Source organism: Henckelia pumila, chromosome 3 (assembly GCF_033568475.1).
Source record: "Henckelia pumila isolate YLH828 chromosome 3, ASM3356847v2, whole genome shotgun sequence".
NCBI classification, from domain to species: domain Eukaryota; kingdom Viridiplantae; phylum Streptophyta; class Magnoliopsida; order Lamiales; family Gesneriaceae; genus Henckelia; species Henckelia pumila.
Genome location: NC_133122.1, coordinates 125,012,205 through 125,035,411, shown reverse-complemented (window position 1 = coordinate 125,035,411; position 23,207 = coordinate 125,012,205). Strand labels below are relative to the sequence as shown.

The 23,207-nt window shown below is 33.3% G+C and overlaps 3 protein-coding genes across 3 annotated transcripts; 1 reads left to right on the top strand and 2 right to left on the bottom strand.

Moving 5' to 3' along the window:
• Window positions 1–2,933: 2,933 nt before the first annotated feature.
• On the top strand, window positions 2,934–4,575 carry LOC140892806 (mitochondrial import inner membrane translocase subunit TIM10). The gene is made up of 5 exons (XM_073301808.1): window positions 2,934–3,097; window positions 3,213–3,265; window positions 3,491–3,529; window positions 3,692–3,761; window positions 4,364–4,575. Exons 1-5 carry the CDS (start codon window positions 3,053–3,055, stop codon window positions 4,412–4,414), a joined length of 258 nt encoding a protein of 85 aa, XP_073157909.1. The 5' UTR covers window positions 2,934–3,052; the 3' UTR covers window positions 4,415–4,575.
• A 152-nt stretch (window positions 4,576–4,727) lies between these two features.
• Window positions 4,728–7,828, bottom strand: LOC140886949 (serine/threonine-protein kinase BSK5-like). Its single transcript, XM_073293903.1, has 10 exons — window positions 7,510–7,828; window positions 7,195–7,406; window positions 6,810–6,945; window positions 6,464–6,597; window positions 6,271–6,376; window positions 6,100–6,185; window positions 5,717–5,905; window positions 5,481–5,645; window positions 5,282–5,395; window positions 4,728–5,127 (listed from the first exon to the last, which is right to left on the bottom strand). The coding sequence occupies exons 1-10, from the start codon at window positions 7,589–7,591 to the stop codon at window positions 4,885–4,887; spliced, it is 1,467 nt and encodes a 488-aa protein (XP_073150004.1). The 5' UTR covers window positions 7,592–7,828; the 3' UTR covers window positions 4,728–4,884.
• A 5,969-nt stretch (window positions 7,829–13,797) lies between these two features.
• On the bottom strand, window positions 13,798–18,276 carry LOC140886683 (phosphatidylinositol:ceramide inositolphosphotransferase 2-like). The gene is made up of 12 exons (XM_073293400.1): window positions 17,843–18,276; window positions 17,639–17,728; window positions 15,713–15,799; window positions 15,558–15,626; window positions 15,392–15,472; window positions 15,146–15,217; window positions 14,948–15,005; window positions 14,763–14,865; window positions 14,568–14,663; window positions 14,437–14,483; window positions 14,216–14,337; window positions 13,798–14,099 (listed from the first exon to the last, which is right to left on the bottom strand). Exons 1-12 carry the CDS (start codon window positions 17,909–17,911, stop codon window positions 14,019–14,021), a joined length of 975 nt encoding a protein of 324 aa, XP_073149501.1. The 5' UTR covers window positions 17,912–18,276; the 3' UTR covers window positions 13,798–14,018.
• Between the last annotated feature and the right edge of the window lie 4,931 nt (window positions 18,277–23,207).

Below are 23,207 nucleotides of genomic sequence, written 5' to 3'. Positions count from 1 at the left end.
ATGATTGTATAAAAATATTTTAATTGTTGTTTATGATTTTCGCTGTTAATTTTTTGATTAGTTTTATTTAAGTTAAATGTGTGCTTAAGTTTCTGATTAGTAGGTGATCACGGAGCGGGTCACTACAACAACTTACTACGACCCAATATTAAAGTCAACTTGGTCCAACCCGATAATTCATCTTCTTCTTAATGCAATTGTTATATTCTCATAGTTTGATCTGCTTTGATCTGCTTCCTCGCTTCAAGCCCAAACTCTTCGGACAATCAATCTGCCAACACTGAACAGAACTCGTCTGAAGAACTCATCTGCCCAAAGACTTCGATCTGATCCCAGTATTCGATCTGACCATGGACTCATTTGATTTATACTCTTCGATCTGATCCGTTCTCTATTTCCAGTTGATCTGACAGAAACATACATCAACAATCTCCACCTTGATTCTGTAAGGTTGACTACTGCTCTCCATTCTAGCCTCCTTTGTCTAATTTCTAATTCCCAAATTAACTAAGTCCAAACATTTTTTGAACTTAGCATACAATAGTCACTTTTGTCGTAACATCTGCAGGATTTTCTTCTGATGATATCTTCTCAAGGATCACATCTATTTTTTCAATGACATCTATGACGAAATGCATCTTTACATCTATGTGTTTCGAATTTTCATGATATACTTGGTGTTTTGTCAAGTGTATCGCACTTTGGTTATCACAGTGTACTACAACTTGATCTTGCTTCACACCAAGCTCCGCTATCATCCTTTTTAATCACAATCCTTCTTTTATGGCCTTGGTGACAGCTATGAATTCTGCTTCTGTGGTATAAAGTGCAACTACTGACTGTAGATTAGATTTTCAAGTGATAGTTGTGCCATAAAAGGTGAACAAATATCCTGTCAACAACTTCCTACGGTCCAATCTTAAAATCAACATGGTCTAACCTGATAAGTTAGTCTGCTTCTTCATGCAATTGTCCTCATAGTTTGATCTGCTTTGATCTGCTTCCTCGCGTCAAGCTCCAAACTCTTCGGACAATCGATCTGCCAACAGAACTCATCTGAAGAACTCATCTGCCCAAAGACTTCGATCTAATCCCAGTATTCGATCTGACATGGACTCATCTGATCTGAGCTCATCTGATCTGTACTCTTCATTCTGATCCGTTCTCTATTTCCAGTTTGGAGCTAAAATCGGTATGATATAAAATCTACTGGAAAGTGTACCAGGTCAAGTTATAGATAATGAATAAAATCAGATGTCTAACCCACATGGACTGTATAAATATGACTACCAAAATATAATTATTTCTACTTAATCTAAACCAATCAAAAAGAGTGAATTCAGATTTTAAACTAAGAAATTAAATTGTAATTAAATTTTAACGCAATAAAGACGCAGCAGAGATTTTTGGATAAAAATTCAATATGGGAAAAACTCGATCAAGGACACATGTAAGTACCAGACAAATTATGTAACAAGTAGTTGATTCAAGACTCAAATTTAATCTTAATCCACGAGAATTCTCCTAATTTGTTCAAAGGACTATTTCTAGAACAATCAAACCTATTGAAATATTGACGGATTAATCTTTCGTAATTCTAATCAAATTTGAATGCATGACGAACGGTGAAAATTCAGTTTACACCCAAACCGCACATTGAAACCAAATTCTATTTCTAGTTGATTTTACAACATGTTGATTATCAAAGTGATCAAAATCAATACCTCCTCCGTCGACTTGGAATCGATTAACATGCAAGCAAATAACTGTTCAGATCATTCACAAGACAAATATAAATTCAATAATCAATGAAATAAAATCGAGTCTGAAAATTCTCAAATAAGCATCCAAGTTTTCTACATAAATTGTCTGGCCCAATCACGTGGCCTTGATCGATAAAAAACTACTACTCACTAATAAACATAATTAATAAAACAAAGTATAAAACTATAAACTAGAAATACGAGAATAGAAGAAAAACTGGAAGAATGTTGAAGAGCCGCCTTCAGTCTTGCGTCAAAAGTCCCCACAAAAGATAATAATACTCCTATTTATATGTTCCGGATCCCTTAAACTAAATTCCTTACGCAAAAAAAAATTCCACGGACACTCAACATCCCGAACTCGCGCCCGCACCTGGAAGAATTCTCGCGCGCGCAAGCCTTCAAAACAGATTCCTGAACCTCCTCTCGCGCGCACGCGAGTCCTCAAAACATTGTTGCTGGAATTTTCTTGCGCGCTCGCGCGAGTCCTGAATCTCTCGTTGCTGGAAATTGCTGTGGCGCACGCGCGAGATGGGAACTCGCCCATGCGCGAGACTTTAACTTCGTTTTCTTCTAAAAGCTCTATTAACCTACAAAAATTAACCAGGAGAGTAGAATGCATACACAATAAATAAAATATAAATAAAACACATGATGTAAAATAAATGCATGCAAAAATAAACCATAAAAATGACACAAAATAATGCATACACAATGCACTTATCACCAGTTGATCTGACAGAAGCATACATCAACATATATAGTATACAAATATTAATATCAAAATATAAATGAATGTAATTTAGATGAGTTATTTTGAATTGATAATATACATGATAGAGAAAATAGAATAAAATGAGGTAAGAATAATTTTAAAAATGAGAAAGAAAATTTATTAAATAAAATGATGAGAATTGCAAGACGGTTGGAAAAGTTTTTTGAGAAATTGCAAGCGGTTTGAAAAAAATTGAAACGTGGATTTGTGGATTAAGAAGTGGGATGTTAAATGAGAAGTGAGAGGTTAAAAAATTATTTTTTAGTTCATTTTATTAAAATATGTTTAAAAGGTAATAATTTGCTCATTATCATTATTATTATTATGGATGATAAAACTGAAGTGGAGCTTTTTTTAAAAAAAAAAAATCCTTAGGAATATATAAACCTGTTTTTCTTTAGACGGTGTTAGGTTTGGGGATTAGGGTTTAAGCATATAAACCTTTTTTCTGCTGCTCAATTGCGTCAAAATTTCTTGCAAGGCTTCTTCTTTCTAGCTTTCTGTTTCAGATCTAATGGCTCCGAACAACACCGGTCCATCTGCCATTGAGAAAGAGCAGGTATGTCTCTTTAATCCTTGTTTCTCTTACTCGCACTGATTAAAACTGGTTTTATGTCGTGGGTTCTTCATATTTTTTAGATTTTCACATTCTTTTTGTGTATTGGTTTGTTTAGATAATCGGGATGATGGAAAAGGAGATGGAGTACAGGGTGGAAATGTTTAACAAGTAGGTAACTTTGCTTTTTATGTTTGTAAAAATGCCCCAGAGACTAATCTTGGGTGAATGGCATTATGTATTGCGGTGTTTGGGATCAAATTTTTGTTTTTCTATCAGTAGATTTTATGCATGTATATACTTTCTGCTTGACTGATACAGAACTTCTTCTCTACATTGAATTGTACGGTCTGAATCTGAATTTTGAGCTATCTGCTTGATGTCTTTTGTATTCAGGCTTACACACACATGTTTCAACAAATGCGTTGAGAACAAGTATGTCCCTCAGATACCCAATCCTTCCGTTCCTATTGAAATTATGTTAAAGCTATTGAGTTGTATAGATCTTGAAATTTGATCAGATTACAACTATTTATTTTGCCTCTTGGAATCATTTGAAGTAAATGCTCAGTTGGAGTATGTTACATACGTTTTCAGGTACAAGGATTCTGAGCTAAACATGGGTGAAAATAGTTGCATTGATCGTTGTGTGTCGAAGTATTGGCAGGTGATTGGTTGGATTTCAGACATCCGTTTTGTTTGATAAATTTGTCTGACCAGTGTGCAAGAATATGTGTGTGTACATTATTATTCATAGTAAGCTTATAGAATGGATGGCTGTATGCTTTTTTAGCAAGATTCTTGATGCATGAGGTTGTGAACAATGCTATATGATATAAATTGTGCCAGCCTTTTCTTTTAGGAGTAAATGAGAAAAATCTTAACACAGGGATTGACTTGTGTTTTATTTATCATGGTAAAGACTACTTATATTGGGTGTGGTATTTTGTCTATTTTTAAATTTTTTTTGCATCTTTAGCAATGTAAACAATGCCAAAATCTAAAGGTATGTAAAAGAAATTCTAAACTTTAAGAGAAAGCAGTGCTTTACATGAATGAGAAGCAAAATTTTTAGCATAGGGTGTCAATTGAGTCCCTTACAAAAGGCGGTTTCTGTTTATCTGTCAAAGAATTTCATATGATGCTCCTAATTTATGATGTGGCTATCATATCAAATTGAATAATTGAGTGATTTCATTTGTATTTTGAACTTCTTATTATTTATGCTACATTGATCATATCTTGACTGCTTCCACACATTCGCTGCAGGTGACTAACTTGGTTGGCCAACTGCTTGGAAATAGTCGACCTCCTATGTAAAGGAGATTTTTTCATCCTCGATCTTTTTAATTGAGATGAATTTACTCGGGTTTATATTATGTTGATGGTGCAAGATTACTTGAACAAATAAAAATTGTAGTTGGAAGTTATTGATTTACATACTGGCAAGATGCATTGAATGAAAACCATTTGTTCTTTCATTTCCTCTAGTGCTTCCTCTTATACGAAATATTTTAGAATTTGATCCATTTTGTTTCGGGGAAGTATACAATTTCCCAGTGAGTGCCTCGCCCCATCATCCTGAAACATGTGGATCTATGCCCAGTAACAGTGGCTTGAGAATCAAGAAAAATGGACTTTTTCATTGCATGAACTCGCAAAGTCAAGAAAAAGAGACTGAAGTTTTACAAATTCAGAAACTTAAAAAACAGTCGATTTCAGATAATCATCCGCAGATTGACAGTCAAAATGAGAGAAGAAAATCAAGAAAATGGGAAAACTTTACACTTTCAAATTCTGTTTCTTTTGGTTTCCAAATTTGTGGCTTCTTTAAGTGATTCTTGTGCATCATTCTCCATCCCAAGTATAAAAAGTGCAGCTGCTTGAAGGTAAAATGCGGTAGGCCAGTTTGGTGATACCACCAGTGCTTGCATAGCATCGTGCAGAGCTTCATTAGGCATTTCACTCATCAAATAAGATAAGCCGCGTCGGGCAAAGACAGTTGGGGACACCATCGTCCCACCATCTATGAACTGCAGGAGAAAACATAATTTTCAAAAGTTAGATTGTTGCTCAAAGGGATCTGGACGATTATAAATCAAGAGGAAGGAGAACTTCTGGTATTGAGCTGTAATTGATAAATTCTGTATTGCAAAATATCAAAAACAATACGGATACAAAACTCACTTGTGTATAGCAATCGATGGCGGTGGTAAAATCCTTGGCTCGAAAAGCAGAGTCCCCAAGCTTCTTGGAATTCAAGGTCTCCTGCATTTGATTTGTCCACACTTGAAAAGATAGCTGCATTGAAACATAGCTCGAATATATCAATAAACCGTTGTGTGATGATACAATATGTCTGGTGTTTATGCAACAATCCACAAACCTCGTTAGCAATTCCTTCGTCGTCTTTGTATCCAGCCTTGTCCAATATCTCATGTATGGCAGTGAGATCCTTCCTCAAACATGCTTCACCCAAAGGACTTAACACCAATGGTTCACCATGGCTGGCATTTCCTTGTGGAATTCCCAGCAGAACATATGAAGGAACCTGATTCATACATTCATACCTGAAATATTAATAATCAGTCGCACTAAAAGGCGGTCCCTGTTTGATCATACCTCGGTTTCCTTCTGAAGAGAAACTAGACATGTCACAAGAGACTTGGCATTCGGCCTTTCTCGTGCTTCATATTGCAGACAGCGGGTAGCTAACCGTACCAACTCGGTTCCGTCATCAGTAGAAAAGTGACCCTCCAAACAAGAATCCATGAGCATCAGAAAATTTTTTCCACGGATCAGATCAAGTGCCTAGAAGACAAGAAGAGTTGGAGTAATGAATTCCAGGCTTAATGAAATTGAAATTCAACTTTAAGCATTCTGTCAAGAATTAGCTCATCATCTTAAAAAAATTCTAAGAACAGAGCCTAAGAATATGATAAAGATTGGACAAAACATATTCTTCGAAGAATCTTTGTTCTTTTAAAAATGGAAATAAAACATACATGGCTTGGAGGTATGTGCTTGCCACTTAGAAGGTCTAGCAGCATGGTTCCAAAACTGTAAACCACACTTTCTGGAGTCACTCTTCCTGTAAACGGTTTAAGATCGCAAGTTTCTTAAATGGCATGAAAACATATTAATATTAGAGTAAGCATCTATATATTCATGTATACCGGTTCTCAAGTACTCTGGAGGTGTGAAAGCCAAGTTTGTGCTGTAGCTTTTGCCATCTCTACTATTCTTCATCAGGCCAAAGCAAGAGAGCCTAGGATTACCATCCTATAACAAGTATCCCAGAGTAAAACCAAGGGCCACACTAAGCGCATAATATGTAGAGAAACAAAATTTATCCAAAGCACATTTCACCTGATCAAACAAGACTCGGTAAGCATTAAGATCATGATATAGTGCGCGCCCTCTACTACTGCAGTACTCGAGGGCTTGCGCCAAATATAATGCCACCCTCAACCTCATCGCCCATTTCATTGGCTGGTTCTCCCCTATCCCAATTCAACCACCAGCATAAATCCACACACTTAAGTACCAAGATAATAAAAACACAGCACGAAAACGACTAATCAAATCAAATCCACTAATGCACGCCTTATAATTAGTAGCTCGAAAACACCACTGAATCAGCCCATACATGATAAATGTTCTGTAAGAAAGTGCACCATTATGCCTTAAAAATGCAATGAGATATCTCGCTCACAATGAAACAAGTGCTTGGCGAGGGTGTCATTGGGCATAAACTCTGCCACCAGCAATCTCTCCTCCCCTTCGTAGCAACATCCAATTAGATTTGCCAATCGTTCACTTCTAAGGTTCCCCACAGCCTTAGCCTCATCCTTGAAGAAACAACAAAGATAATTTATGATAAAAAAAAAAAAGAAAATGCCCATCGCTCACTCGAAAATTGTTCTTGATCTTGATTAGAAAACTAAGAAACACTTCACAGATGCAAAGTTTTCCCAAGTAAAAGACAAATATAATGGAATATAACCACACGACAGAGTAGATGCATAAACTGTGTCACTGGCTAAAGGATCAATCAAGAAAACAGCAACTAAAACACAATGTTAAAACAATATACTAACAATGAATTGGCGAGAATCAGGCCAAGCAGACTTGTTGAAGCGCTTAACAGCAATCCATCGTGCACTTTCAAGCAAGCCTTTGTAAACTACATTAGGAGCCTTCTCTCCATGTTCGGACACAATGTTATCAGGAGAAAACCCATTTGTCGCAGTTTTCAACTCCTCCCAGCTGAACTCTTTGAAGCTTGGCAGTTGATTTTTCTCCCCATTCTCTACAAAACCCAGAAAGCTCAAGTGAAAAAGACACCATTTTTCCACAAACCCACCAAAAACAAACCGATCGAGATTAAAATATCTTCACGAAAACAAACTAACCCAGATCAGAGGATTCAAGAACAGACGGCTTGAGGTGAGAATGCCACCAGCAGAAAGAAAACTTCGAACACCGCGCACCCATTTAATAAAAGTTGAGAAAGACTGATTTTTTCAGCCTTCAACAAGTAGTATAATCTCCAGATTTCGCATTGGGAGAAGCCAGAGTGAAATGTGGGATCTATGGTTTTGAGGATCCAAGAAACAGTGTTTGTCCTCAAAAAGCTTTCACCTTTTCACATTTGGAGAGCATGCACTACATGTTCCAATCACGGAGCTGGTATGTGTATTTGATTTTCATGTATTTTGTTGGTGTGGTGAACAGTACTCTTATATGTGTCTCGTGTTTGAAAAGGAAATTAAAATAAATGGAAATATCATTACCTTTTCTTTTTTTTTTTGCTGCTTTTGGATCTCTGCTACCTTTCAATCTCTATTTTAAAATTTTTTGAATGGGTTAATTAATTTTATTTTTTTAAAAAATAATAATGAAACGCATGGGCAAGTAAACCGAACAAGAAAATATGTCCAATAGGCACACTCGATAAAATATTGGTAAGAAGACCTTCTCATCATGGGTCAATCCTTCATATACTTAATCAATTCGGACAACTCTTGAAATAAATTAGTTAAGTACTTTATTTAGTACATATGATCATCCTCGACAAAAACACGAATTCATCCATCTTATTCACTATCATAGATGACTTTTCCAATATTTTTAGTAGAAAATTGAAATATCGTCGCGTATACAAATCGTTTAGAATGTATAAGTCGATAGACGTTTTTGAAAGAAGAAAAATGGAAATGAACGTGAATAATTTCTATGGCATCAAACATATTGCATTGGAATGAAATTCATTTGTTAATTCTTTAAAAAAAAAAAAAGAAAGAAATTCATTTGTTAAGAATGATATTAATGTAACCCCTTTGTTTAAATAGAAATAAAACTATAAAAGTTTTATTAAATTTCTATATTTTTTCATAAATATCTATTTAATTCATCGTATCAATTCTTAAAATAAAATGACTATTAATTAACATAAACAAATTTATCTATTAAAAAACATCTACGAATATAGAAACATCATGTGCAAAAAATACTAATATACATAATAATAATAATAATAATAATAATAATAAACACACAGCACAAATCCTAGAAAGAAAACAGTGACTCAATCATATAGCCAGAGGACGCTGGCAAAGCACAGTACCTCCCGCACTTCCGTAGTGTTTGAGAAAGTTAATGGAAAACAATTATCATTTTTTTTTTAACAAAATTTTTTAAAATTTTTAATTTTGTTAATAAAAAATATTGAGAAGTACTTCTTAAAAGCTCTATCAAAAACAACCTTAAACTATCTATAATTTAGCATGTATTTATTTTATAAAAATATAATTTATATAATAGATTACAGAAATAAGTATTTAATCTCCCTCTATAAAATGGGAAATAATTATGTTTCAAAAAAATTTATCAATAATTCAACGAATAATTGGATTTATTCCGTGGTGGAGTTAGGGGCCAACAAGGATGATACCTTCCTAAACTTTTAGTTTCTGTACAATCGAATTTATTTTTATATATAAAATATAAATAAAAAATTGCAATTTCTATTTTCGTTTTTTTAAAAATATTTTGCTCTATTGTTATCGTATTTACCCAAATAAAAGTTGCATCTAATTAAACTATATTTGAGACAAAATGAAAATGTTGTGTAATTAAATAAAGGGTCATTTTCAGTACAAGTCAAATTCCAAGAAATCCTGTGACGTAGACCAAATCATTTTGTTACCGTTTCTTCCTCTGATTAATCATACTTTCATTAATGGCGCATAATTAATTGAATACTAGCCTTCATGTGTGCATAAAAAAACCGCTACTCGTAAAAAAACATGGAGAATGAAACTTTTTTTCTTGAGAAAATAAAAATCAAGTTTATCAATTTAGGAAAATGAAATCGGTAACTGCATAAAACTTATAAGCAAAGTGGTGACAGGTTAAAAAAGTTGAAAGTGAAAAGCTAAGGATATTTTTGGAACAAAAAAAAGCTTCACCAAAAACAATTTTTAAAAGACTCTCCCTTTATTAATAGTGTAGATATTAAAGTATCTAAGTATCATCAAGCTCAGAGCCGTTCCTATATGGAGTCCAAAGAGTCAATGGACTCAGACCCATAATTTTTGGAGGCCCATAGTTTTTTTTAAAAACTCATTATATAGATATAGTTGTATTTAATTTAAATTTATTATACATAACTTTTTTCCAAAACAAAATTAATATGGCTCGCATAATAGATTTGTGTTTTCAAACTGTTTGTGATGCTTATCCAGACTAAATTCAAGGCCTCGATTAATACTAGTAAAAAAAAAAGTAACCGAATTTTTTGCTTGTAATTCTTAATTATCTTATGTTTAGTATTTTCATTCATTTTACATACATAGATCATTACGGGCAAATATTAAATTTAATCATGTTATTTGGAGAATTATTTTAAGTCAAACTGTTGAATTTTAGGTCAATCATGCCTCCCAAGTACATGCCCGGGTTTTAAAAGAAGAAAAAATATTCTAAAAATTGAAGAATTAATTCAAAGTCAAGCCGAGAATATCTTCTATAATATTAAGTTTGAGGCATACATATAGTATAACTACTTTGGTAGATTATGTCATACCAATTTTGTCTCCAAAACTCTTATCTCATAACTACCATAATTTTTTAAATAATAATAAATTAATACTAAAAACATATATAACATTAAATATAAATTATTCAAATCTCATTATATTTCATATAAAATTTTGTAATACGCAAATATAAAATTATATTTTAGATAAAAATTTAATTTATATATGCACGCATCGTGTGCATATAGTTACTTGTATCAATAAGTAATTTGTTTTTATTGATCATTTTGGAAATCTTTTAACTTATTATTTAATTACAATAGAAATATTTTGAATATCGCGTGTTTAATTTTTTTATATTGTCTTTAAAATATTGATTTTATTCGAAAAAATTGTTATGTAACTAAAAATATATGAAAATACATTATGAATTAGGGTTTTTTTTTTTTTAAAGATAGACTCAAGCCTAAAAATTGCTAAGATCGGTCCTGATCAAGCTTCGGTTTACTAAATATTGTCCAATCCTTTTCACTATATTCTGTTTTCAGATATTCATATTTACAAGGAAGGTCATTTTCAAGATTATCAATTTTTGGGGAGAAATTTTATTTTAATTCCTATCTTGCATATAAAAATAATATAAAGTTTATATGTTTCTTATTTTATCAAAATATTAGAAGCTTCTAATAAATAATTAATCCTTGTGTTGATTAATTTATCAATAAATATCACGCCGACCTAAATAACTTTGAACCTTTTTAAGTAAATTTTTTTTTTCAAAAAATTAAATCTCGTCCCTTAAATCTATTGAATTGTCCCATGCCTTGTCTCCCCACTGGTTCAAAATTCAAATTCATGAGTTCGTCCATGTGCGATTGTGTGGTTGGAAATTGTTTGTCTCAAAATTTCGAGTTCAATGGAGAGAGATGTTACTATCTATATAGTGTATTTATTTTATAGTATTTATTCTAATATTACTTTTATTTTAATATGATCAAACCGATCACGAAAAATTGATTAAAATTCACAACAAAAATAAAAAAATGAATAACGACACAAACACACAAAGACGTGATACGTGTATCAAATTTCGTATAAGATCGTCTCACAATCACTAATCAATTTTGTGTGACGGATCTTCTATTCGACACGATTCATGAAAACATATTAAATTTTATACCAAAAATTTTACTTTTCATGATGCGTATTGGATCGATCAGTCTCACGGATCTATATCCGTGAAACCCGTATCACGAAAAATCTAATCTACTCTGCTTATATATATAATATAAGCAATGGTCCCTCCAACATGTATAATGAACCCCAAAATCTGGAACCAAAGGTGATGAAATAATGATAAATTCTCCACAAAATCAGGCCAAGTGACCGAAGATGGGAGTGTAATAATTTCGACCACCTATCTTGAGATCAAAAAGGGCCCTTTTAAATTTGGTAAAAGAAATACTAATAATAATATAGAGAGAGCATGCAAAAGAAAAGGTGGCTCTCTTTTACAGACATGCCCTAATAATGATCATACATGCCTGTCTTTAGTCTTTACTTGGCTCTCCTTATCACCCTCATTACATGCACATCACACACTTCACGTTTCAACCTCCTTTAAAATTCAGGGTAGGGACCTTGCATATATCTACGTTCAAGATATTGTTGGGAAGCGATAATTTTTCGAATAGTTTCTACGTCATGTTTAATGTTGTAGAACTGTTGTACAGTTTATTAAACTTTAAGTTGTACTGTTCTCACTTGCTATAGTATTTAATATATTAAACGCTTGATATTCGTAGATTTCGAAACAATTCAACAATTAACTATTGGAAAACGCTTGATATTCGTAGATTTCGAAACAATTCAACAATTAACTATTGGAAGTAATAATTGTCGAAGATATCAAATTCATAGATTTCGAAACAATTCAACAATTAACTATTGGAAGTGATTATTGTCGAAGATATCAAATGGGGTGGTGAAAAACATTAATAAACCGGTGAGGTGAGACTTGAGAGTGCATCCTATAAAGGATCATGAAAGAAGGAAAAAAGATGCATGGTCTACATTACAATGAGAAAGTACTTATATGTCTTTCAAAAAAAAAAAAAAAAATGTACTTATATGTGGGGTCGAATTTGGAATTAATCGTTTCTTTGAACTCTAGGTGATCAAGAGCTCCGACACCCAACCATGTCTCTTGAGCACGTTGTTTCACCCCATGATCCCGAAATCAGATGCTCGAGTCGATTATTTAGCTTACAAGGATGTGAGGAACTCGGCCATCAAAAAACAACACATGATTAAAAAGTAATACTTTTAACATAAAAATTAGTACTTTTATATGGGTCGAGTCGATAAAAAAATCTGTCTCATCAAATTAACTCGTATGACAGTCTCACAGGACTTTTTGCAAAAAAAACAAGTATTGAGCTGCTCGAAAAATCTAGCGGTGCAAGCGTGTATGTCCAAAATGTCGGTCACCCGGTTTATAGATATTGGTATTAACTATTAAAACATTTAAATTTTTAGCATCATAACAAGTACACAAGGAACACACTATTAGAATGGAGTGGTATAGTGTTGAAATCAATTATTCTCGCTTAAATTGCGCCAACACAAGGACTCCTGTATGTGGGCCATATATGTAGTTGCCAATATTATATGTTAGCCGTCGAGAAATATATGCATATGAAAGGAGGCACATGGGTTACAAAATTAGCTGTATAGAACCCATTTCTATTTCTATCGTACCAAAAACACATATAAGTGAACAAGAAGACTTGAAACCCCACCCTTTAGATAGCTTTTTGTCTGTTTAGAACTCCGAGAAATACAGTCTAGATGTAGTTTTATATAAGATGTTCACATGAACATTTTACATTAAAAAAAAAAGTGATTCATCTATATTTTTTCATTTTCAGTTCAAATGTTCATATGAGCATTTGTGTAAACCACACGGAGAGTAAAGGTAAACAAAAGCCCCTTAAATTGCTGCTCGAGCCAGTGAACAAAACACAAGCTGATGACTGAATGTGTACGGAGAGGGTGGTCGCTTTCACCAAGTCCAGCAAACAATTAATATATATCCCATGATTCAGAAAGCATAATTGGTTCTTAATAAAAGAGTTATAATTAAATGAGCTCGTGTGAATTCTCTATAATTAGCGCCGCTTGAATTAATAAGCATTCTTCTGTCAAGCAGTGAAGTGTAAATGGGCTCCCACAAGCACATGGACCAATTTCTTCATAATTCTTGAATAAAGTAATGGAGTTCATTCATTCATAGGTTAGCATGGGAGAAAGTAGCCTCCACAAAGCATGTGATGCAAGATGCCACCGCACATTAGATAAAGACATATTTTCCAGTTTAAGCAAGGTTCTTTAATCAGCAAGGCGATTTGCTTTTCTTTTCTTGTTTTCTCTCTTTCTCGCAAAGATAAGCATGTGTGATGGTAGCTGCGTCTCTTTCACAAAAACAACTCAAACACAGATAGATGCGTGGAAGTCGAAAAATGGGATACGGCAGATGGGTTGGTCAATATGATGTTGCGTGAAGAAACATCGCGATTTCTCAGATTCGTGAATGAACATGGTTTTCTTGATTTTGATATATCATTGCAACTCATACGATATTAAGCATAAATTAAGGAATGAAGACATGTAAATGATGTAATCATTGAAGGGATTAGGAAAAAAAAAACATGGAATTCCATGATACATTAAGGTGTTTTCAAGACCATATCGCAGGACCGGTTCAAGAACCATGGAATTTGGAAATAATTACCCGGACTCCACGAACAAGAATGAATATTACGTTGTGATGACTTTCGGGAGATGGTTGTGAAGTAGCAAGAAGTTATTCCGTTCCTATACTATACACCGCTAATAACAGCTTCAACATGCACGACGTTTCCATCTTCCAAAATCTTGCCATTGATTTGAGTTCTTGGCCTCTGAACAAGAAACAAACAAATGTTAACAGAAGCTGTATGATCGAAGAATCTGTGCAAATTACAGAGAAGTAAAACAAGGGTTGGGGGGGGGGGGGGGGGAGCAAGTTTTATTCTACCCAGTCGGCAGCAGAATCTCCGGAATGCCCATTAAGAACTTTGTGATAAACCCCTTCCTTGGTCTTGTTATCCTTGCTCAATGGGAGCAAAAGTGCTGCAGCTCCAGAACGATCTGGAAGTTCTGCACAAACAAAACTCAAGTTAAGAGTTGCAACGATGGGGAAAACAAGATGAACATACTCAAGCAGACACAACCGTTCAGAGAACAAATAATGCTAACCTGGCAATTTTTTGTCGATAAAGAACACCACCAAATTAACAGTGTACCTGAAATAACATTGTGTGGCGATCAGACATTTCTAAGATTATGAGCTCAATTCATACGTACAGCTTAGTTGTTTTTGTTTTTACCATGCCACAACCACATCAACTGTGTAGTGTTTACGCGATGCAATAATCAACAAACTCTGAATCACAACAGTTAACCAGGCACATTGTTTGAGAAACCTGCCACACCATATCAAGAAACTATCAGAATTTGAAAGTTCCATATTTGCAGATTACATTTTGAAGCTTCAACATGTCATGAGATGGTTCATGGTATACCTTTGAGTGCCATATTTATAATACGTGCGCACAAAGACGAGAGAGAATATCATGTGAGAGGAAAATATCAAATCACCGCAGCCAAAGAGCATCCCCCTTGGAACTGAACAACCATAAGAATTCCAATGAACAAACATATATATAATATACATTAAAACAGCAAGCAAAGCAAAGCTAAGTGTTACCTATCAATAGAACTTCTAGCATATTATCAGGGCGAGGCAGTGTGGCGAACTTTGACCCCTAAACCATTCAGAACAATATTGCAAATATTACGTGCTGTTCACTTACAACTTCTAAAGAAAATATAAATAGATGCCAACTATCTTCGGCATAAAGCAAGTATAACTGAGAAAAAAAAAATGATGCTAGCAGGGTCTTACCTCCCGACAATGGTAATTTGGACCAGGTAGTTGAGTAGAATAAAAGGTAATGATCCGAAGAATTTGACAAGCCTGCAACAATGGGAAATTAAATGCAAAATATTAACATGAGAATTATCGTACTTGTAAAATGCCAACAAACAAGACTGAGAGCTCCTAGCCACCGAATACAGTCCCCATCAAATTTTCACGGAAGTTAATAATTTTTCACAACATCATTGATTTAAGATTCAAAATCAAACTTACAACTAAGCATGCCAACACCCTGCACCATATCAGGACTGTGTAAATCTTCTTGCTCTTCAAAATGAATGGATGGAAAGTCCACTGCATATGTATTGTGAAATATTTAAAGCATTTAACTTGACTGAAATTTGGGGAAAAAAAATGATGCAACAAAGCGAAAACTCACCAAGACAAAAGATAGAAAAATGAAGGTAAATACAAATTCACTAACGTAAGCTTTATCTTGCCCCAGCTCCTACAGTTCAAGAAAGTTGAAACCACACATGAGTCTCCAGAAGACCAAAAATAGAAATATAAGCAACACGACTGAAAAAAGCTTACTGGAAGAAGGAAAAAGCCAGCATCCTGAAGTATTGGTCCTGGACGATGAAAATAATGAACTCCTCGAGCTGCCAACCCATGGATGTACTGAAGTAAACAGAGAGATATCAATTACGCATGTTAAAATCTCGAGAGAAAATAAAACATAGGCAAACGTTCAACATCCTGTAGGAAATGGCGAGCACATTTAATATCGATAAACAGGATGGAAAACAATTAAACTTTTTCCTTCAATAGAAGAATATTACGGTCCAGTGACATCATTTTTCTTTTAAACCTTGCATTTTCAGTGCATGCAAAAGTGCATGAGAGCAACAGAAGTCCACATTATACGTCATAGAAAAAACTGAGATTCATCATTTAACGTCTACAAAGATCATATTGCTCGTCAAATTAAGGTTATGACAAAGTCGCGCTCTTTTACAGTGTCACAACAGAAGCTTCACGATCAAAATTGGGAAAAATAATAAACTGCGTATCTAATCTCTTAGGCATAGTTTGGTACACATGATCCTCCTCCATCCATGCTTGGTACATTTTTAAAAAGCCCATGATAAGTCAATGGGCCCTTGATAAATTCTTTGACAAGGGGACTATGTATCCCTTTGATTTGGTGTGATAAATTTAATACAACTAAAAAAATACTGAAAAAAGACATGATTACCATCCACATATAAAAACATCTAACCTCTAAACACGCCTCATTCTCCTCCACATTACGGTAGGGTTAATTTTGTCATTAAAATCAAATATATAAATTTAATACCTCTTATTAAAATCATACCAAACATTCACTATAGTATCATATCATTTTACTTATCCTTAATTTATCCTTATATTATATATCATATACTTATCCTATCCTATGTACCAAACTATGCCTTAGTGTGTAAATAAAGAGAACCATCTCTAGTAATGTTAATTAACGGAAAGCTAGAGCTTACTAGATACCAACTTTGTTACCTAGTACAGACTTTACAAATTACAAATAACAGAATAAGAAGCAACTCTAGCAGTTCAAAAGATTGAAAGGTCCCCCAACCAGAGCAAATCAATGCATCAAATGAAACTGCCTCAAAAAAATTTAAGAAAAAAATTAGCCAAAAGCAAGGAGAATGTTAAGAAACTAATGTTAATAGTTGGTCGATTGCCAAAATGCTTGAACGACATTAGTCTGCATGACATGACTGCCTTATAATCAACTATCCCTTTAAGACATACAAAATATAGAAAAAATTGATATGGTCTTTCAATTCATGGGGACTAAATAACCATGATTTAGTACCATTCCCACTGTATGCTTCCTTCGTCACATGTGCCCGGAAACTATTGTTCCATAAGCATATAATCAATGTTAGCAAACCCATGTCAAAATTATACCTTTTTTTTTTATGTTACGACGAACCCACATTTAAACAACTTAAAACACGACATCGCTAAAACAATATGCTATCCAAACAAGCAAAAATAATGTTCATACGTCACCGCTAAATTCATTCTTAGCCATGAACCTTTAATATAAACAACTATTACAAGTGCAAACCAAGTTTTCAAAAGATTTTTCGGTTCATTTCAGTTTTTGTAAATAAGTAAATAACTGGTATCTTCAACTGAATATCTAGTCTCTACAGACATAAGCTGTTATGTTTTTTTTTCTCCATTGAAATGCCAAAACAGATTATCATTTCGATGTACTGAAACGAGATTACTAGACTCCAAAATCTCTAATCTTTGAATGAGAACTGGATTCTGAATTCCTGAAAGTAATTACTTTGAGCAAGGAATCACAATTCAGGCAGGAATACAGTGAATTTAACAGGTTTTCGCATTGCATGTTCTAATGTCAAATTAATGCCTGCACTAAAATTAGTCATCATAAGCAAGCGGAGATTAGCCTATCAAAATATACATTAGAAATGAACAAACCTGACAGATGAGACCCCCTAAAATATATTTCCAATTTTCTGCAAGAAGGTTGAGTTCTGTAATGGTTTCCGCACAAATTCTTTTCCACAGCTTCGGATCACAAAAGCCAAAAAGAACCCATCAATCAAATAATCCGACATAAATAACATGAAAATCAAACTAAGAAGAGCACGAAATGCTCCATGAAAGGGGAAAAGGTCGAACCTTTGAAGCCTCGCGACCAATGTAAAACGACATATCTTCTACGTATGCTTCAGAAAACAGCAATTCCATATTACATCACAAACAGACCCCGTAATCTGAACAATTCATCAACAAAAAGAACACCTCGTTCCTATATCCGATCAAGAACCCACCAAGAAAAAAAAAAAGAAAAGATTCCACCCCCAAGATTAAAAAAGAACACAAAAAGCAAAAACCCAGTTGCCAAATCGAGGGCCTTGTAGATAATGATCGATATCTGCGCTGGCAGTGCCAAAAGAAATTTGAATTTTGAAACTAAATTCGCAAAAGGAACTCCTTTTTCTCTCTCTTACAAGTGGTGGGTAAGTATGCGGTTAATAGTTGTTTTTTTCCTCTTGTATTTCCCCCTCTTTTTCTCTTCTCCCCTTCGCAGTCTCTTCTTGTCACACAATTTATACAAAATCTGGTTTTGATTCGTCTCCAATGTCTGCTGAAACGCGAGTTGAACACGGAGAGAGAGTTGAGATTGACTTGAGAGAGAGGGAAGAAGGTGAGTAAAATCTTTTTTAAAAAAACAAATGTTTTCCCTTTTAAAAAAAATGTTTTCCCAGCCAACGTATAAAATAAATTTAGAGAACGTTTGACTAAAGTTAGAACTTATTTTAAAAATAAGTTGTTAAAGTGTTTGGATAAACTTATTTTAAATAACTTAAAGATGTTGATGTGGTTGGTATTATAAGATCTTTTTATTGTCGAAATTACCAAAAAAGGTATAATTATATTAAAATAATGTTTCGAGTTATACATATATGAAAATAGTTTTAGAATAAACATATATTAAAAAATAAAATTGTTATAATATTTTTATTTTAAGAAAAATTTATGTGATTTGGAATTTTTTTAAAAAAATAATATTTAATATTTAATGGGTGGAGGATATGATGATATTTATTAAAATATTTAAGGATATTTTAGAGAGATAGAATGTTAAAATAAGATCTTTTTGAAAAAAATACCTTCCCTCTTATTTTTTTAAAAACAGCTTATAAGCTGTTTTTAAAAAAATTTACCAAACAGATCCAGAGAGATTTTAAGCTCTAAAACAGCTTAAAAGCTGTTTTTAATGAAAATTATCAGGTGCAATAATTATTATCATGTTCACGTGAGGATCTATAAATAACATTTGAACTACTATGTACTTTTAAAATTTAGAGTGACATCCGTCGTTAACATCGGTTGTAACTTCGGACAAAATAAGGAACATTTGATCGTACGTGATAAAAACATCTCGTTGAGTTTTGTTTGACTCATAAATTAATTTGTGTCATTAATTTATCATTTAGCTCATTAAAAATTTTAATATACAAGAAAGCTATGAGAACTGCAAAAAATTGGTCAACAACTTTCAACACCCACAATGCAAGTAATGGGATGGTGGAGTTGGGCACTCGAAGAACCAAGCATAGAAAGAGGAGAAGACCAAGTGAAAACAATTACAAGAAGTGAAATGGTGGAGTTGGACACTCGGGAAACCGACACGACTCTAGAGGAACCAATTGCAGAAAGAGTGAGAGGAAAACCAATTCAAAGCAGTTAAAAGTTAATGGGGCTGTTAGTGCTGCAAGTAGTGGACTAATGAAGGTGAGCAGTGAGAAAATGACTTGGGAACCCACATATAAAAGGGGCATTTATGCAGAACACAAATCATATCAACAAAACACATCAAATGTCTACAATTTCAGATTCAATCTTCAGATTTCTAATTTTTATTTCTAGTTCAATCATTTTAGTTCTATTTTTTCAGCATTTTATCTAGTTCCTCCGACTTTCAGATTTTATATTTCGACTTTTATATTGTAAAAATGTTGTTTTCCATTCTTAGTGATATAATCATGTATTCATATCATTTGAAGAATTTATTTTCCATGTATTTTAATTATATTGGTTTTAATTTCATCTAATTCAGAGGAGGAATTTATTTTCCATGTATTTTAATTACATTGGTTTTATTTTCATCTAATTCAGAGGAGGTTATAACGAACGATCGAATCGGAACTCACAACGTCGAATCGAAACTCACAACATCCGATTAAAAGTTAGATTTTCGTTCTTTTTCATCATAATTTGACATGATTCGCTCCTGGGATGTCCACACGCAAAAATTAAAGCCAAACAAGTTCATAAATATGTGTAGTAAGAAGAAAATTGCATCTTTTATGAACTATTATTTTTTCAAATTTTTTCTCACATAAGAACTAATTAAGGAGGAATAACGATTGGATTTCAAACTAAAATGATAAGACGACAATGAAAAGATAAACGATCACAAAAACTAATGTGAATCGGTTTTATAATAAATTATTATTGATGAAATATCCAAAATAACAAACTTAAATAGCAACTTCCGAATGACATTTGTGATATTGTATTCGAGAATCGAGCATACATTCTTTTTAAGTCAATGGTAGTCACTTATCCCATATTTAAAAATGCTAATTTAACAAAATTCTTTGAAAAAATATGCAACTTTTCTTACAGTGGAGTAAAATAATACCAAATTAGTGGATATACACCAAAATAAATTAAATATTAATTAATAATAGTGGATATATGAAGCTTCCAAAAGTCCAATTTGAGTTATTCGTTTGCCTTGGTCAAGCCACCAGTCAATTCATATTTTAAAAAATTCAAATAGTCAAAGCCCATTTTAAATAGCAAGGGTTCATTCTAGAATATATATATATATATATATATATATATATATATATATATATATTTGGAATTAGGACCAGTCCATTTTGACGTCATGATTTGTCACATGAAAACAAAAAAATATGATATTTTTAGAATCCTTTTCAAAGAATGTACAATTTCCAAGAATTTAATGATGTGAATAGGAAAATTTTAAAATTATTTTTGTCAATATATTAAAATAATAATTTTAAAAAATCAAATTTGTATTAATAATCTCACATTAATATAGACAGTTTTTGTTCAAAGAATCCAATAATTGGTTAGGCGAAATACGAGTAGGGAGACCGGCGGCTGGCCTCAAGGGGACTTGACCACAAAAGGATTCAGCCAACTAGTGGGGGACTGAGTTTGTTTGCATGATTGGTTTTAGCATTCAATGTATAATTAACCAAAAATTAGGATTCGGCACGTGATATATAGATTACATTAAAAGTTTATATACAATATAATTTTATGTAAATTAAAATCATCATGTGTTTTTTTATATATACTAGTATTTCGCTGCACGTAATGCGTGTAGCGTACATTTCGTTTTTTTTAAAAGACAATAAATAATAAATTATAAAATTAAAAAAATAATAAAATATATCGTTTTCCTAAATAAATATTCTATAAAGTGAGTGTCATATATGTAAATAAAATAATATCAAAGGGCACAAAGTGAGCTTTTAAAGGCTAGAAAAGAGGAAAACTTATAAAATGACTATTTTGTCCAATAATTTTGGTTTTATTGAAAATTAAGTTAGAATATAATGGAAATTTCAAATCAAACTTCACCAATTAATTGAAATTTTATTAATTAGAGGGTCTATACTTTAATAATAATATTTAATAATAATAATAATATAATAATAAGATATGATTACAAAACTTGTATTTGGTATGTTTAAGCCGTTTTTTAAAATCAGCCCTCAAGAAAGGTTAAAAAAATTAAAAATTAGTATATGGTATAATTTTCTACATGTCCAAAACTTCTCAAAATCGGTTTAACGGCGAGGAGGGGTGGATCGACCATGTGAGCTTAGTTAGTTTGTGTTAGGTTAGATATTTAAACCCACTTATTTTATATAATGAAAGAGGCGGCCAAGTTGGTCTATCCTATTTTCTTACATTTGAGCTCAAATTTTTTTTAATCAACTTGAAGTGGTGTTTGGAAGGGTGGAATGAATTATTTTGAACCCAAATTTGGTTCAATATAAAATGTGATACCCTTGTCCCATATATATATATATATATATCAAAGATTTAAATTTTAAAATAAGTTTATAACGGGTTACAATGAACTTCTATAACAACTTTGGTTAATGATTTTCGTAAAGCGAGAACGGATACGAAATAATAGCTATAGAGGCCTGATGCAATCCCAAAATTTTCTTCATCCGTCTTTGTGATTCTTTTGTCTGTCCTTGCCTAAAAATCATGAATAAACTGGTTTGGGGCGTTGGGATTCATGCTAGCGTGTGTGACCCCTCTAATGCCTACGTCAGATAGAGAAAACATGGGAGAAAATAGAATAAACTGATGGGAGAAATATCATGGAGAAGAAAATGTAGAACCTCTTTAGGATCTCTTTCCACGTCGTGTGTGTAATCAGGAAAAAAATAATATATATATATATATATATATATATATATATATATATATATACTAAAAACTTCCCTCTAATCTAGATTGTTGAAATCGTCTATCCCATGATGTCGGTCCATATTTGAGAGGACAAGGCCCATGATCTGATGGAATGCGGCCCATGATCTAATAATTCTGACAAGTACTACATGCCCAAGTTTAGATAGTGAATATCTTACAGGCCCATATCCAGTAATAATATCTGACACAACCACCACCGATAGTCTACTTATTACTCACAAATCCCGGCCTCAGTTCATGTGAAAAATGGATACATCTCAAGATATCACCAGATAATACTTCGGGATGTATCCTAAGGCATCACTACGCCCACAACGTGGGAAGATAGGTTATGTACTTTCTTTTCCATGATGTTTCTCCCTTCAGTTTCTTCTATTTTCTCCCATGTTTTCTCTGCCCGACTCTGGCATCGGAGGAGTCACGCTGGGAGGAATCTCGGTGCCTCTAACTAGTTTATTAATAGTTTTCATGCAAGGACAGACGTAAGAATCACAAAGAAGAAGGAAGAAAATTTTGGGATTACATCATTAGCGTAGTCTGTGAGAACAAATGAGCTATGACATTGAGATTTGAAAAAAATACGGATATTTTATGAGTTCTTGTGAATCAGATTCTGAGAAAATCAGCGTCATCATGGGTTCCATCCTCGTTTCTACGCTCAGTTAGACTTTCTTGAAGTGGCGGAATCACCACTGTTACAGCTCACCGCCTTGTGTCCCAAGGTCGACCACCCATCGGAAACCGCAGTTTAGCAGTCAAAAAGCGTGAAGAAATACAACAATGATTCCCTCGTAGCCAGGGCATAAATGGATCGGGCACGAGTTTCATATTTGCTATCGGTTTGACTTTGGATTTCTGTGGTTCGATTGTGCTCTATAGTGTACACTATATATCTAATTCCTATGGTTTTATTGTTGCTCGCTTCAGTCCTTCTCCTTATTTGAATGCATATAATGCACACCTTTCTCGTTGGATCGCCTGAACC